Source organism: Coccinella septempunctata, chromosome 2 (genome assembly GCF_907165205.1).
Source record: "Coccinella septempunctata chromosome 2, icCocSept1.1, whole genome shotgun sequence".
Taxonomy (NCBI): Eukaryota; Metazoa; Arthropoda; class Insecta; order Coleoptera; family Coccinellidae; genus Coccinella; species Coccinella septempunctata.
The window spans coordinates 41,110,678-41,124,692 of record NC_058190.1 but is presented as its reverse complement, the minus strand read 5'-3'; the positions used below and the strand labels follow the sequence as shown (position 1 = coordinate 41,124,692).

The following is a 14,015-nucleotide window of genomic DNA, read 5'->3' as shown; positions in this document are numbered from 1 at the left end:
AAATTAATAGTACCAAAATCATTTTCGTCATCTTATAGTGGTTTAGAAACTCCAGAACAAAACTAGGTGAATAAGTATAAACCAGTTTCACATGAAAAGTACAGGACCTCCACTCTTCCTGATTGCAAACAGAGAAGAGGAAAGATTCATTGCCCTAGCAACGAGAGGTAATAGACAGTTATTGGCTTTTTGAAGAGAATATCATTTATAAGTTGGCTATTTCCACTCAGGAATTTCGAAGCCATAAATCATGGGAACATAGGACAGAAAGCTTTATTGCCACTGAAGTCCTTTTCATAAGATTGGAATCTTTCGAACTTTCAAGTATTATACATTTACAGATTACTTCTTTCAATCCTTCCACTACCGGAAAAGAAATTGAAACGATACAAGTCCAGAGAAACATTCAATACTTCTGAAAGCACTTGGCTATCGATATATTTGTTTTTGTTTGATTGATTTTGCTTTCGCAGAATCTTTCCATGGTGTATCCATTTTTTTTTAAATATTATTTCCCTACACCACCATTTCCAAGGTTTTCGAAACTATTGACACGGTTCACTTTGTGATCTGTAATAAATCTATTAATAATATTAATATAAATAAATAATATAAATGATAAATTATTTCATGCAGCAATACATATTCACAATTAAACATTGCTTCACAGAAAACCAATTATAGGGGTAGATGGGGCTCTTATAAGGCGATAATATGTGAAATTTGATGTGAATGTCTTAAAATATTCCATATACCTATCAGTTTCAAGAAAATCTTGAATTTTATCGAATTTCACCTCTTCATTCTTTACATTTTGATTGACTTGATTCCTTTTGTAGTGTGGTCAACAATCACGTTTGGAGTGTCAATAACCAAGAAACTGTTTCGTTTATTATGGTAAACTTGGAAACAACTCCTATTCTTTGCATATTCTAGCACTCTAGCTATGTCAATTATAAAATCCTTCGAGAGGAGAGCAAATAGACCGTTTAAGGGTGGACATCCCCCTAAAACAATTTTCATGTGGCCATCTCTAGGAATTGTATTTTTTGTGTGTTCAATACCGACGGTTTATTTTTGGAAATAATGAATATCAAAAGAGCCAGTGTCGTATTTCGAGTAGGGGTGGCTCCTCTAAGATTTCAGGGAAAAATTCAATGCTTCAGTATAATTCGAATTGACGGTATCACAAAGGGAACTTTTCCTGCAATTTCTACCATACAATGCCCCAAAGATACGATTTGAACGTATTGCAGATGGCGTCCGATAAGCGAAACGCGAACTAGAAAAACGACAACAATTAGCCTAACAGTTTCACCCCGAACTGTTCAAAAGCGTGTTCGACGCCACGTTTGATGACGTCACATCCGCTTCATTAGTTCGGAGGCAGAAAACGAATGAACGTGCATGTATTTAGAGTTGATTGATCACATAACGCCTCATTTTTCTTGTATGAATAATAATTTTTCTATTACTTTATGCAGTCAGTTCGATAATGGATTGGAATGATAGCCGATTTGCAGGCTACATAAAATTTGTTGAGTACGAGAAAAATTGGTTGACGTTGAATGATGGTATCGATTTATCCGCTGTTAATTCTGAGTGATTTGTGGCGTGGAAAGGCTAGCGTGATGGTTCAGAAGGCTTTGAGCCCTCAGTTTATTGGTGTTATAGGTATATACTAGCAAGTTGTTATGAATTCTCTTAGAATAAAGTTCAGTTAACTCCCAAAAGCATTTTTCTACACCCCTTTTCCTTATTTCTTACGGGTGAGTCTTTTACTCGTACAAATATTTCAACAGTAAATTCTTGAGGCCAAAAATAACACCTTTTTTTTCTACCATTTTTTCCGATTCGGCGCTGATAAAGAGATAAAGCCATTTTAAATTTTCACAATGAGCTATGCCACCTCTGGAGGAATAAAATTCCCTTCAGAATAACAAGCTAAATCTATGACCCAACACATCTGTTGATCTTTTAAACACAGTTGCATTCAGCCAAAGTACCCAATTTTCCGAATATCACAGATATTTTTTTATTTTTGAACATCAAATTACTCGAAAAATGCTCATAATACGAGAAAATATGAAAATTACTTTTAACGTTCAAATAATCGTTAGAAAGCGTCCAACCTTTGAGTATTCAACCCCAAGGGGTTAATACTCAAGGGTCCAACTCAGTTTCAAGAGTACCCAACTCGTGAAACTAAGTTGAATTTTTGGTATTTTTATGGTCTTAATGGAAAACCAGAAGACGTGGGTGATATCTCGTGTTCAAGAAAGATTCATCAAATAAATGAAAAACTATATTCCGAAATTCATTTCATTCGATAAAACCATTTGTGAGATATAACTAAAAATATCATTTTTTATGGTTTTTCAGCCGAGTATAGGAGAAAAGTGTCTTTTGATCTCAATAATCTACTGTTAAAATATTTGTACGAGGCAAAGACTCACTCTATATATCTATTCTTTACGTACCTACTCGTCATAAGAAATGAGCTACCATTTCATTCCGAGTCATATCGTATGTTCAAAAATCCGAGCTTGAAAAGGAAGGTGATCTATGCAGTCTGTGCAAATTCACCTCATAACAGAAATCTATTTTATAAGTTGGGTATTCCTTAGGGATACGAAGTTTGTAAATGTATTATGGTATCGTGAATGCAAGGATTAAGACGGAGGTAAACTTCCAAGAATTTGCATAAAGCGGTTCATCAGACACTGGTAGATTCTCTCATTAAAATATTGTGGTTTTTATAGTTTGAGAATATAAATTATCAGGTTATGCAGAGACCTTGGGGCATATCGTATAAATGATTCCTATTTGTACGAAACAATGTGACATTTCGGAAGGAAATAGTGATATTATTCTGCTCCTCTAATGTCTTGCAATAAGTAATATTTTAGACAGAAGTGGTTAGATGAACTTCAATCATTTGAACCCGACTTTTCGTTGTGATATTCCAAAAGACCCCTACTTGTAGTAGAAACTCACCAACCGCAAAAAACAAATCAGCTGGCAAGGACATCTCTGGGCAGTGAGCAGAAAAATGATATTCTAAATCTCGAAAGGATAGCTGAGAGCATATCTATTTAGCTAACTCATGAGTTTACACGATCCAAAAATATCCCAGCATGCATAAGATGTCGTCCGCACAGTAGTACCTGATGACTGGCAAATGGGGTAAAAATACTACACTTTGCAATAAAAGCACCACTTCATAAACGAAAAACATAACAATCACTTTCTATACAGTGTCTCAATTTTTCTAAACTCCTCAATATATATAAATTTTTTCAAGTAACTCCAAACAATCAGACAGTCTCATCAATGGTTTACAAACCATTTTAAACAAGGCCTTTAAGTACCGTACTTTTAACTTGTAGTTGTTCTGCCATCTTGAATATTTAATAGATTCAAATTGTGGTGGAATGAATTATTTCGATGATTTCCATCCTGTATATCTACTTTTATCAATTTTCAGTCACTCCCCGATGCAAAAAAGGCCACGAGGTAACAAGGGTGGGGGCCATTCCTCAGAAGAAAATCCAAGTTCAGTGCCACGTGGAGTCCGTTCCTGAAGTGAACAGGTTTTACTGGACTTACAACACAAGCAGGAACGTCCTCAGAGTCCAAGGATCAAAGATGGAGAATAAAGGTGGTGTTTCCACCTTGTATTTCGAAGTTCCACCCGCTGAAAACGAAATACAATCTTTGTCTTGTTGGGCAGCCAATGATCTTGGGCCACAGGATGTCCCATGCTTGTTCATTCTTGTACCAGCAAGTAAGTAGATATGTTACTAAATGATTCTTCACACCAACAAATATTAAGCAGGCTTAACACTAAGTTATACTCATTTCTGTTATGCTTATGGCAACTGCAATGGCAATCAGTGAATGATTGCCATGGCATGCCAAGACATGCCAAGGCATGTCTTAAATTCGATTCGTATTGAAAACCTAACGACACTTCTGTAAAATCAATCTAATCTGAATGGATGAATTTTGTGATGTTTAGGTGGTTTAATACTTATAATATTTCTGTGGACGAAGTTACCTTCCATATTTCCATAAGTCCTCGATGATAACGCTACATAATCTTTTTCCAATTAGGATTTACCGTTCCAAATTGAGTGTGGTGAACCCAGCATATATTCGGAATTTTGGTAATATAATCGAACATAAATTTCATTATCATACACTCAAGTATGCCACCTCATGCATATTCCCGTACTTAGCAGGTTGATTACTCACAGTTTGTGAGTACTCGAGATTCTAGGTAAAATCTCGAATGATCTTCATTTGGCAAAATTGCCGGGGATGCTTGAATAATCTAATTGCCACTCCACAAAACAAAACTGGCGGAAGTTATTGCCTCTCGAAGTCAGGAAGGGGTTTAATTTATACTAATTTTAGCGGATACGTAAATCGACCCAGGCCGGTCGTTAGATGGCAATTAAAAGTTTTTACGGCGGCGTAGGAAACATACTAGTATAAAATAACATTGCAGGTAGATCTATCGCCCTGTTTTTCTTTACAGACTCTTTTCCCGCTATGTTTGATGCAATAAATCTAAGGGTGGATTCCCAAATCGCAGATAACGCTGAGGCTTCAATTAGCGTTATTTTCACGTGTGGATACGATTGTATCAGCTCATTGACTATTTAAAATGCTTGTGGAAACATGATGTTCAGAGATTATACAAACGAAAAACTTGGTCCTTCGGAAATAAAACTGATTATTTTGGGTTCCTAGTCACTCTGGAATCAAAGGAACCGGAAAATCCAACATACTCGCCAAAAAAAGAGAACAAACGCCACTTACTGACCCAGAACCTTTTTGTGGTATGCAAGAGAGAGTTTCAGGAGAAGGTAGAAGCCAAAAGAGAAATATTCTGGAGGAATCTTCCAGGAATAGATCATTCCAAGGAGTTCCTTCGGTATTTTGAAACTGCAAAATCCAAGAAGTATTTGGATCTTTGTAAGAATACCTAAGTTATACCTCCTCATTCATTCATTCATTCATTGCTCTATCCCGTTGCCGGGAATGAATCTACAAAAAGACCAAAAGAGGACTGTAGAGACCCAACCGTGACCTACAGATCCTACCACTTTCCGGGCATGGATAATCACCAACCAGATCTGGCCGCCGCTGTATCCTTCTCGAGTCTCCATTATAACTGTGTACCAAAGACTGTTACCAGTCTAACGCTAGTTGTTCCCAGTTATGATTGGCATTAACTGATTTTACGGATTGATGTAGTGTATCCTTAAACCGCTTATACTGGCCTCCTGGTTTCCGGGCTCCCTCAGTGAATTCGCCATATAGAGTTATTTTGGGAAGTCTTGTGTCCTGCATCCTCAGAATGTGGCCGCTCCATCTGAGTCGGGCCCTCGTTACTTGAGTCTCAACTGTTGTACAACTCGCGCGTTGCAAGACTTCTGCATTCGAAACTTTGTGGAACCATCTGATGTGCATTATTTGTCTTAAATGACGTTGTTGCGTTTGTTCAAGCTGTTTAATATGTCACCTGTAGGGCGTCCAGCTTTCGCATCCGTAAAGAAGCGTTGGGAGGACCACTGCTTTGTAAACAGCTGTCTTGGTCTTCAGATTAAGGTCGTGATTTTGAAACACTCTGTCCCTTAGCTTCCAGAATGCCCGTGATGCCGAATTGATACGGTTTTGTATTTCCGTGTCTAGATTAGCCCTAGTATTTATGAAACTTCCCAAGTGCTCGAACAACTATCAAACGCTTGATCGAGATATAAAACTCTTGTTAAATCTACCGTTAATCTTCGAATTTTAAAGAATGAAAACATTCGCTCTTTGTGAAGCTGTGGTCAAGGCAAGCACAAGGAACGAATCAATTAGTTTCGTTACTAATAGAACAGATCCATTTCCTGACCAAGATCCCTACGTATATCTCTGAACCCTCACTTGACCTGAAGATGTAGATTCGTCTCCCACATTTGACAAACAATAAATAATGTTGGCCGGAGATAACGGTCAAGAAGGTCAGATGGCACACTGAGTGCAGATCCTTGTAACTCTGAGGATTGAGGGTTTCACGAAACGAGAATTACGTGAGAATATAACTACGGAATCCAGAACTGAACTCAGACTTAGGGTAACAAGGTGGTCCAGGCGCGAACAAGGATTTCACCCGAAGCTGAGACCTCCAAACTACGCACTTTTTACCCATGCGAATATATTCAATATGCATTTGGGACGCAGAGTGACAACAGAGGGGGTTGTTGAATAAAATCCCACTTCTTGCTGAAGGAGTCTGATATGTTTGTCCCATCTGGAGAAATTCTAGCAGCGGATTTTTTTCGAGGTGGGATCTCTCTCTCCATATGTTGAGTGTGTGACCCGTAAGAAGATACTGTGAAAATATTTGTACGAGTCAAAATATTTTTTTCAATAAAAAGTATTACAATTTTCATCATCAAATAATAATTGTAGCATGTGTATAAGATACAGTTTTAGTAGAGGTTAGCTTGACGGGGAATCATACAATTTTGAGTACGAAACAAGAGCTGAGGGAAAACCCCAGTAAAAAACCCTTTCTCCCAGTGAGTGTAGTCGATTGTAGTAGATGAAACTGTTTACAGAATGAGCTGAAATCTTTCATATCGAAGGGCATCTCGCACTGCAAAAATTGATATCTTCCTCGAAGAAAATAGGAAATTCAGGGAGTCTTCTCCAAGTTACCAGTAAATTTTATCTGAAATAAAAAAAAACAAAAGTAGAAAAACGTAAGATAATGAAAATATGTTTTTTATATCAGATTTACCTATTATTCATAACCTAATTCAAAAAAGATTCGGAAACTACATGAATAGCCCTAAAATCATCCTGAAATGATTAACCAGATGATTTTTGGTTTTTTCTGGTTCCCCGCATTCACAACTAGGGCTCTAAACTGAATTCCATCGGAAAAGCATACTATTGCAACGTCCGTGACCTGTTCTTATACGATTCAAAATAGACCATAATATTTTACTGGGAAGATCAAAACCAGGAACTCTATTCGAATGATCACTTATTTTGGTTGAAAATAGTGCAAATATTTCATTCAGACTACCAAATATCCTTGACCCTCACATTCGAATTGAGGAAAGAGTTGGACCATAAGGGTTTACGAGACTTCAGTCTGGGAATCGTATTTTGAGGAATATAGGACAGAATTTGAAATGAGTGGAATTCATTCCAAGACTTCATAACTGCACTCTCTCCACGAATATGGAGCGGTACAGTGTTTGAGAGAACTGGTATCCATTGAATACGTGAAGATCTAATAGTCCCAATAATACTTCTCATAGAAAGATGAGCACTATTAACCCAAACGGGGCAACAATATTCAGCAGCCGAAAAAAACTAAACTAGGGCGTTCAAAGTGTGGAATAATTTTTTCTGACGTAGATATTTCATTGCTACTACTTTCGGGATGGAAGAAGTACAACATCTGGCGAAATCTCTTTCATTTCTCGCATTGCCCTGCTGCGTTCGGTCCTCCTAATGGAGTTATAATTTCATATCGTCTTCCCCATATCCGTTTCTTTATCGAAATCGAACCGCCATTGAGATTCACACCCTGTCCTCGTGTCGCATAAAATAGAACATACGTGGTGATGAAAACCGTCGGGGGAATCCCGAAATATATGCAAAGTCCACGTCCTGAAGATATTGTAATATATCTGGGAGAAATTAGGGTGAGCCAACGTATTTACGATATTGCTATTCGCTCGACCGAAACTTTATATCGGATAAAATGTACGAGACAGCAATTTCGTCCGCTAGATCCGAAGGCCTCTCACGCCATTTCCATAAGTGAAATACGATACGCCTTGTATAGGGTCATGATGAGGTTGCCACCCAAAAAATATCCAGAAAGTGTTCGCTTGTCCAGATAGCTGAATTATGTATTCAGGGGATTTTTTAGTTGCGGATTTTTATAGATGGAGCTCATTTTTTTTTGCTATCTGCACTCTACAGTAGCACTTATAATAATAGATGAAGTTACTTGTCTATCAGTGGCAGTGCAAACTATATTAAGCCAATCATCAATTTCAAATATTTAAGATTTTAACATTTTTATGGATTAAGGAGTCTTGGAAGGAGGATTTTGTTCACGTTGAATATCTCTTCACTTCTTATGCTCATGAATGCAGTGACATTCAAATGCAGTGCTTGAAAGTTCAAGTGGAGATCTTCTACTTCTTCTTCTATCAAAATTCACTGTATTCAACAGCATAACTTGGGAAATGTCCCTGATGGCGTTCCTGACTCTCTGCTCTAAATCAGCCCTTTTTATGACTAGAGTAGTGAAAATTTTATTTTTAACATATCCCCACACGAAGAAATCTAAAACACTAATTACATTTTACTCTCGAATACAATTTTTAGTATTACTGCACGTATCATGTGAAGAGGCTTGATACACACAAAGTATGTTCCTCATGAAACTTGCTTATTCGGAAAAAATTAGAACAAACTCATTTCTGGTATATAATATTTTAGTTTGTAGTCCTTATGTGTGATAATAGGCCATTGTAACTAATCTGGTGTATGTAGGATTAATTCTCCAGATGTATGACCCTGATGGGCGAATGTTGGTGTGGCGAGAATGGGTTCAACGGTATTATGAACATTTTCTGACGCCATCAACTGGTTTAAGTGGTGGCTCAGTGAGCATTTGGAGAGGCATTTCTTTCAATGGACGCCCAAATCTCGTTATTTGATTATAGAACCAATTATTATTTCCTTTACGGCAGTCATAGTTCACAACGAGAGCATAGAAATTCATAGCATCGTCTGAATTGCTTGGTTCGCTGCCCCTCCAGACCAAAATTGTATTGAACGTTTCTCAGTCTGCCATGTCACAGCAATTACACTGCCTCCCTGACCCACCGCAGACATTACAACAGCTCGCCAATGCTTTGATGGGCATTTGGCAAAATATTTCTTAAACTTGAACTGATTAGCTCAGCGGATAATTATAGGTAGAATTTTTATTGTGTTCATTACTACGTTATCGCTCTAAAGCAATCTTGTTTAGGTCCTGTTGCAATTTCGGCAGGTTAAATGTATGAAGACACCAGACATCTAACTACATCATCACATATACAGCATCGTTTTTACATCAGATGTTATTAATGTTATTATTAGGTACATGTACGTCTATTATCTATTTCAATCTTTGTGTAGTATACAGGGTGAGTCTTTGACTCGTACCAATATTTTAACAGTATATACATATAACATATTTTCCGATGCGGCCCTGATAAAAAGATATAGCCATTTTAAGTTTTCATAATGAGCTATGCCAGCCGTGGAGAAACAAAATTCCTTTCAGGATAGTAAGCTAAATCTATGACACTAAACATCGGTGGATATTTTAAGTAGAGTTGTATTCAGCCAAAGTATCCAATTTTTCACATTTCACAGATACTTTCTAATTTTTGAACATCAAATAACTCGAAAACGGCGCATTTTACGAGAAAATATAAAGAATACTTTTATTTTACAAAACGTTCAAATATTCATTAGATATCGTCCAACTTAGAGGGTTCGGTTCTTTGAATTTTTGGTATTTTTATGGTACGTTATGGTCACAATGAGAAAACTGAAAGACGTGGGTGATCTTGTGTTTAAAAAAAATTAATCTAATAAATGAAAAACTATATTCCGAAATTCATTTCATTCGATAAAAACGTTTGGGAGATATAACTGAAAATATCATTTTTTTATGGTGTTTCAACAGCCTGTATGTTTTGAACAGAGCCGATTTGTAAAAAATAGTAAAGGAAAAAAGTGTTTCTTTTGACCTCAAGAATCTGTTAAAATATTTTCTTGAGTCAAAGACTGTGACTAGATATATTCTTTTGATACAGAGCCTTACAGTTTTCAACATTTTTGATTTGTATGATACAAGAGCTTAGGGAAATATGTCTACGTGAATTTTGCAGCGTTTCGAGATTCGATTCAAATAATCAATAATATAGTAGCTTGAGAGATTGGTGAGATCTAACAAAACTCCCTTCATGGTTGCGTCAATCAAAAAGGTACCAACATAAGATTTGGAATACGCTCCAATTTACAGGAACATTTCATTACCCATTCATTTAGTCAAATTCGCGAGAGAACCCTTTTTTCCATTGCGTAATTCCGAGATAAAAATTCCATAATTTATTCCGTCCGAAATTTCTCACCTCAGAACTGAAAAATGTACGTGATATTAACTGTCCGGCGAGAAAGAGTCGGCGTGAAATATCGGGTATCTTCCTTCATTCTGTTGCCTCGTTGCCCTTTCGAGGGGGCTTTTCCAGGCCAGGTAACAGCTGAGTTACCGAGATAGAACGGGGAAAAGACATTTCTCTGAATTCCCAAATGAAGAATGAGCTCGTTTGCATGAAAACTCATAGTTATAGCCGGTTCCATAATCTATTCCGCAGTTTGTGAATAACATCATTTATTCAAACGATTCCGGCGTTATTTTCTCAATATTCCTCCCCGTCTTCTCTCCCTCTTCTCAGATATGGGAACGTTTCATGCGACACGGTGTACTTTGGAGAGGCACGCAATCTATGCGAAAATACGGTAGGAATTGCATTATTCAGGCCCGAAAACGCGCACGTTGAGCAGATACTGGGAGATACTGTGAAGGTATGTTATCGATTCATTGAAAAAAGCTCCATAGACAATATTAGTACGGTTGAAAACGCTCACTTGGCAGGAGATCCATGTTAAAATTTTTAACATAGGACTCTTCAGCCTTGTTCAGCCTAGGCTGGTAGTTATTATTATTATTATTTGAACTGGGGTAGTTGTGGCTCTATAAGCCTTTTGGGAACTGTGACCATGCAGATCTTTTGTTCTCTACCCTACTCATTCATAGGAATCCAAGGAGGTCGTCAATGGTGTTGATAAAACTGACAACATCCTTAGGGGCCTTAGCCGTTACCTCGTGAGTATCCAGGACCGGTTTCCCCATATGAGTGGTTCTTAGGTCCGCCAGCTCTAGACACTTGCATACCATGTGTTCAGCTGTTTCTTCTTCTGATCCACAGAGCCTACAAATCTCATCTGCTGACTTTGCCCTGTCATTCCCACCATCACCCGAAGCTCAGCTCGTGACAGCTTTAGCAGTTTTCTGGTGTAGATCGGTGAAATCATCACGAATTTCTTTGACTGAGTAAGTCCAGGAGTGTTTCTCCAGAGAGTTAATCTGTTGTTCAACTCCCATTTTTGGACCGCTGCCCTGTATTGGTACTTTCCAAGCCCACAGAAAGGCTCAGGTTCAGCAGGTATTAACCTTGATGCTCTTTTTGCAAGTTCATCGGCTTTCTCGTTTCCTTCAACACCACAGTGCCCTGGTACCCATAGTAGAGTCACTTTGTTTTCTCTGGCCAGTTGCTTTATGGTATTACGACACTCCCATGTCAGCAGAGATCTCTGGCAGTTGGATTCCAGGGACCTCAGCGTGGCCTGGCTGTCCGTGGTGATATAGCACCTTTGAGGTTCATTTTAAGACACTCCTGAGCGCATACGTAAACAGACAGTGTTTCGGTCTGTTAAATAGAGGGTTCACTTCCCAGGGCTTCAGAGATCCTCAGTTTAGGTCTATATACCCCAATGCCGGTGCCCCTCTCTGATTTTGATCCATCAGTAAACCACGTGGATGACTTTTTGTCCAAACGATTCACGAAACTTATCGCACTCGGACGGTCGGCTATGACCGTTTCAGAGGGCGTTTCGAAATCGAAAATGATTGGCATAACATCCGATGGTTTTGCCAAGAGGTTTGAGTCCAGTTAATTCAATAACCCCATATGTCCAACCCAGTTTCTGGGTAGGAGATTTCTGTTAAGGAATATTCTTATATTGCTTCTAGCAGGCTGGTAGTTAAGTCGATTTGTGAGTAACTTGATGTGAATACCAAGAATTTTAGTCGAGTAGGACAGTAGCGGGTGTCTTAGCTACCTACTAAATTATTCGTTGCTCGAATGAACGGCCATTTTCATAATCGAACTTAGGGTTCGCAAAGTCCTTGAAAATTTCAAGATCTTGTATTAATTTTAAGACAAGAAGAAGTGATTTCACAATTCCAAGACAAGACAAGAAATTTTATGTCAAACCAAGATTTCTTATCACGAAAACAAGAAATCTTGAAATATCTTGTCTGACCATTGCTCAAATTTCTTGCTAGAAAAATGTAAATTGAAAATAATTGAACATAATTTTGTTCGAATTCCAATTGGAATCTAGTTTACATTTTTTACTTTTTATCTTTATGAAAACATGGTATAATTTTGGCTTATTTATTATTTTCGCCGTTGGTACTTGTGTAAACCTGAATGTTGACAGAATAACATAATTCCTTTCTGTCAGTATTGCCACTTGTACCTACCACTACCTTTCATTGGTGAATGCTGTTACTTTTTCTTTTTACTGCCGCTTTCGCAGTCAAGGTTTCAGATTAAGTTTGATCATTTTCACTCGAATTTGTGGAAGTAGGAAGTTTCACTGATTATTTTATATTTTTTATTTCTACTGCTTGTTAGTGAATAATCGGAGCCAAATGGCTCAGCAGACGTTCTGTATACTGAAAAGTTAATGTCACTTATAGTAGAATAAGACTACCACTTTGTGATAATCAAGAGCAGGTAGAGAAAGTAGTTATTGCAATTCAGTTCAAAACCGATTGGAAGGGTGGTGACGTAGAAGGTGGCAAAGTTAAGTTCAATTGACAGAACTGGATCCGTTAGCAGTGGCGTACCGATAGGTTGTACCTATTAATAGATAAAGTTAAAAAAAAGATAATTTAAAATAACTTCAACTCTTGTGCCAAAACGTTGTTATTATTATTAATTAGACGAAACGCAATGAAAATTTCGACTGGGAATTAGGAATCACCATTTCAAAATCTTGATTTGATATGTCAAGAAAACGTCAAGGATAAGAATTTTTAATTGAGAAGATAGTTTAATGTCTGGAATTTAATATTATGAAAGTTTTGACTACATGCAGACAGGAATTGAGTTCTGAAAAAAGTACCACCCAGAACAGGATTCGAACCTACCACCCCCTGATTGCCGGTCAGCTACTCTCCCAACTGAGCTGCCCAGGCAGACGTGACGATTTTTTAAATTTTTTGACTTTTTCTCAAGACGGCCGTATAAATGACACTAAAGGAGGCTTTGAGGTTAAAGTAGCTTTAAATTTGATTATGAAACTGGACGTTGAAGTATCTTTAATTTCAAAGCTTCCCTTACGTCCAATTTCATAATCAAATTTAAAGTCACTTTAAGCTCAAAGCTTCCTTTACTGTCATTTTCAGTAGGGTTAAAGGAAGCTTTTAAATTAAAGGGACTTTTGGTTTGATTGTGAAATAGACCGTTAGTCCTACTAAAAATAATGCTACAGGAAGCTTAACGCCTGAGGGGACTCAATTTGATTATGAGACTGGCCGTCAACTACTAGCCTAGTCTGAACAAGACTTCGAGGAGGTTCAACTTTGAGATTGAATATCGCTAACTAGGAGTGAATGTTAGTATAGGAGCATGCAAAATTGGGTGCTTTCATTATTAGAGTTTTGAAAGCCCTTCACTTGTCGAACAGTTTCTTTTTAGGGTTATTGCTTCTCTGGTCTCTAGTCATTCGTTTCTCCAATTTGTTCTAGGTCCTAGGTGAACCATAATATTTCTTCATAAAGTTTCATTAACGCAGCATTCTGCCTTTGGAACATTGATGTAAAAAAGATCGAATATTTGCAGTGTTGGATATCGATAGCATATAAACATGACTGTGTAACAACTGAAACATCGATGCATCCTTTACCCCTAGTTATACCCCCTAATATAAACAAAGATTCACCTCTGAAAACACCCTGTACATTCGCCCGAATTGTGTACATACCAAGATTAAGGTCGTGTTTACAAAACATAACTTGGCAACTAGCCATTAGTGGATGCCGCGTTTCCCGGACACAGAACCACCCCATCGACCTC

General features: G+C 37.7%; 1 protein-coding gene across 1 annotated transcript in view; it reads left to right on the top strand.

The window, feature by feature from the left end:
* LOC123307757 (hemicentin-1) overlaps nucleotides 1-14,015 on the top strand; it is a 197,167-nt gene that overhangs the window by 136,967 nt on the left and 46,185 nt on the right. Inside the window, exon 10 of the mRNA XM_044890186.1 lies at nucleotides 3,488-3,787. Coding sequence (XP_044746121.1) covers nucleotides 3,488-3,787 — 300 coding nt within the window. The remainder of the gene's footprint in view (nucleotides 1-3,487; nucleotides 3,788-14,015) is intronic.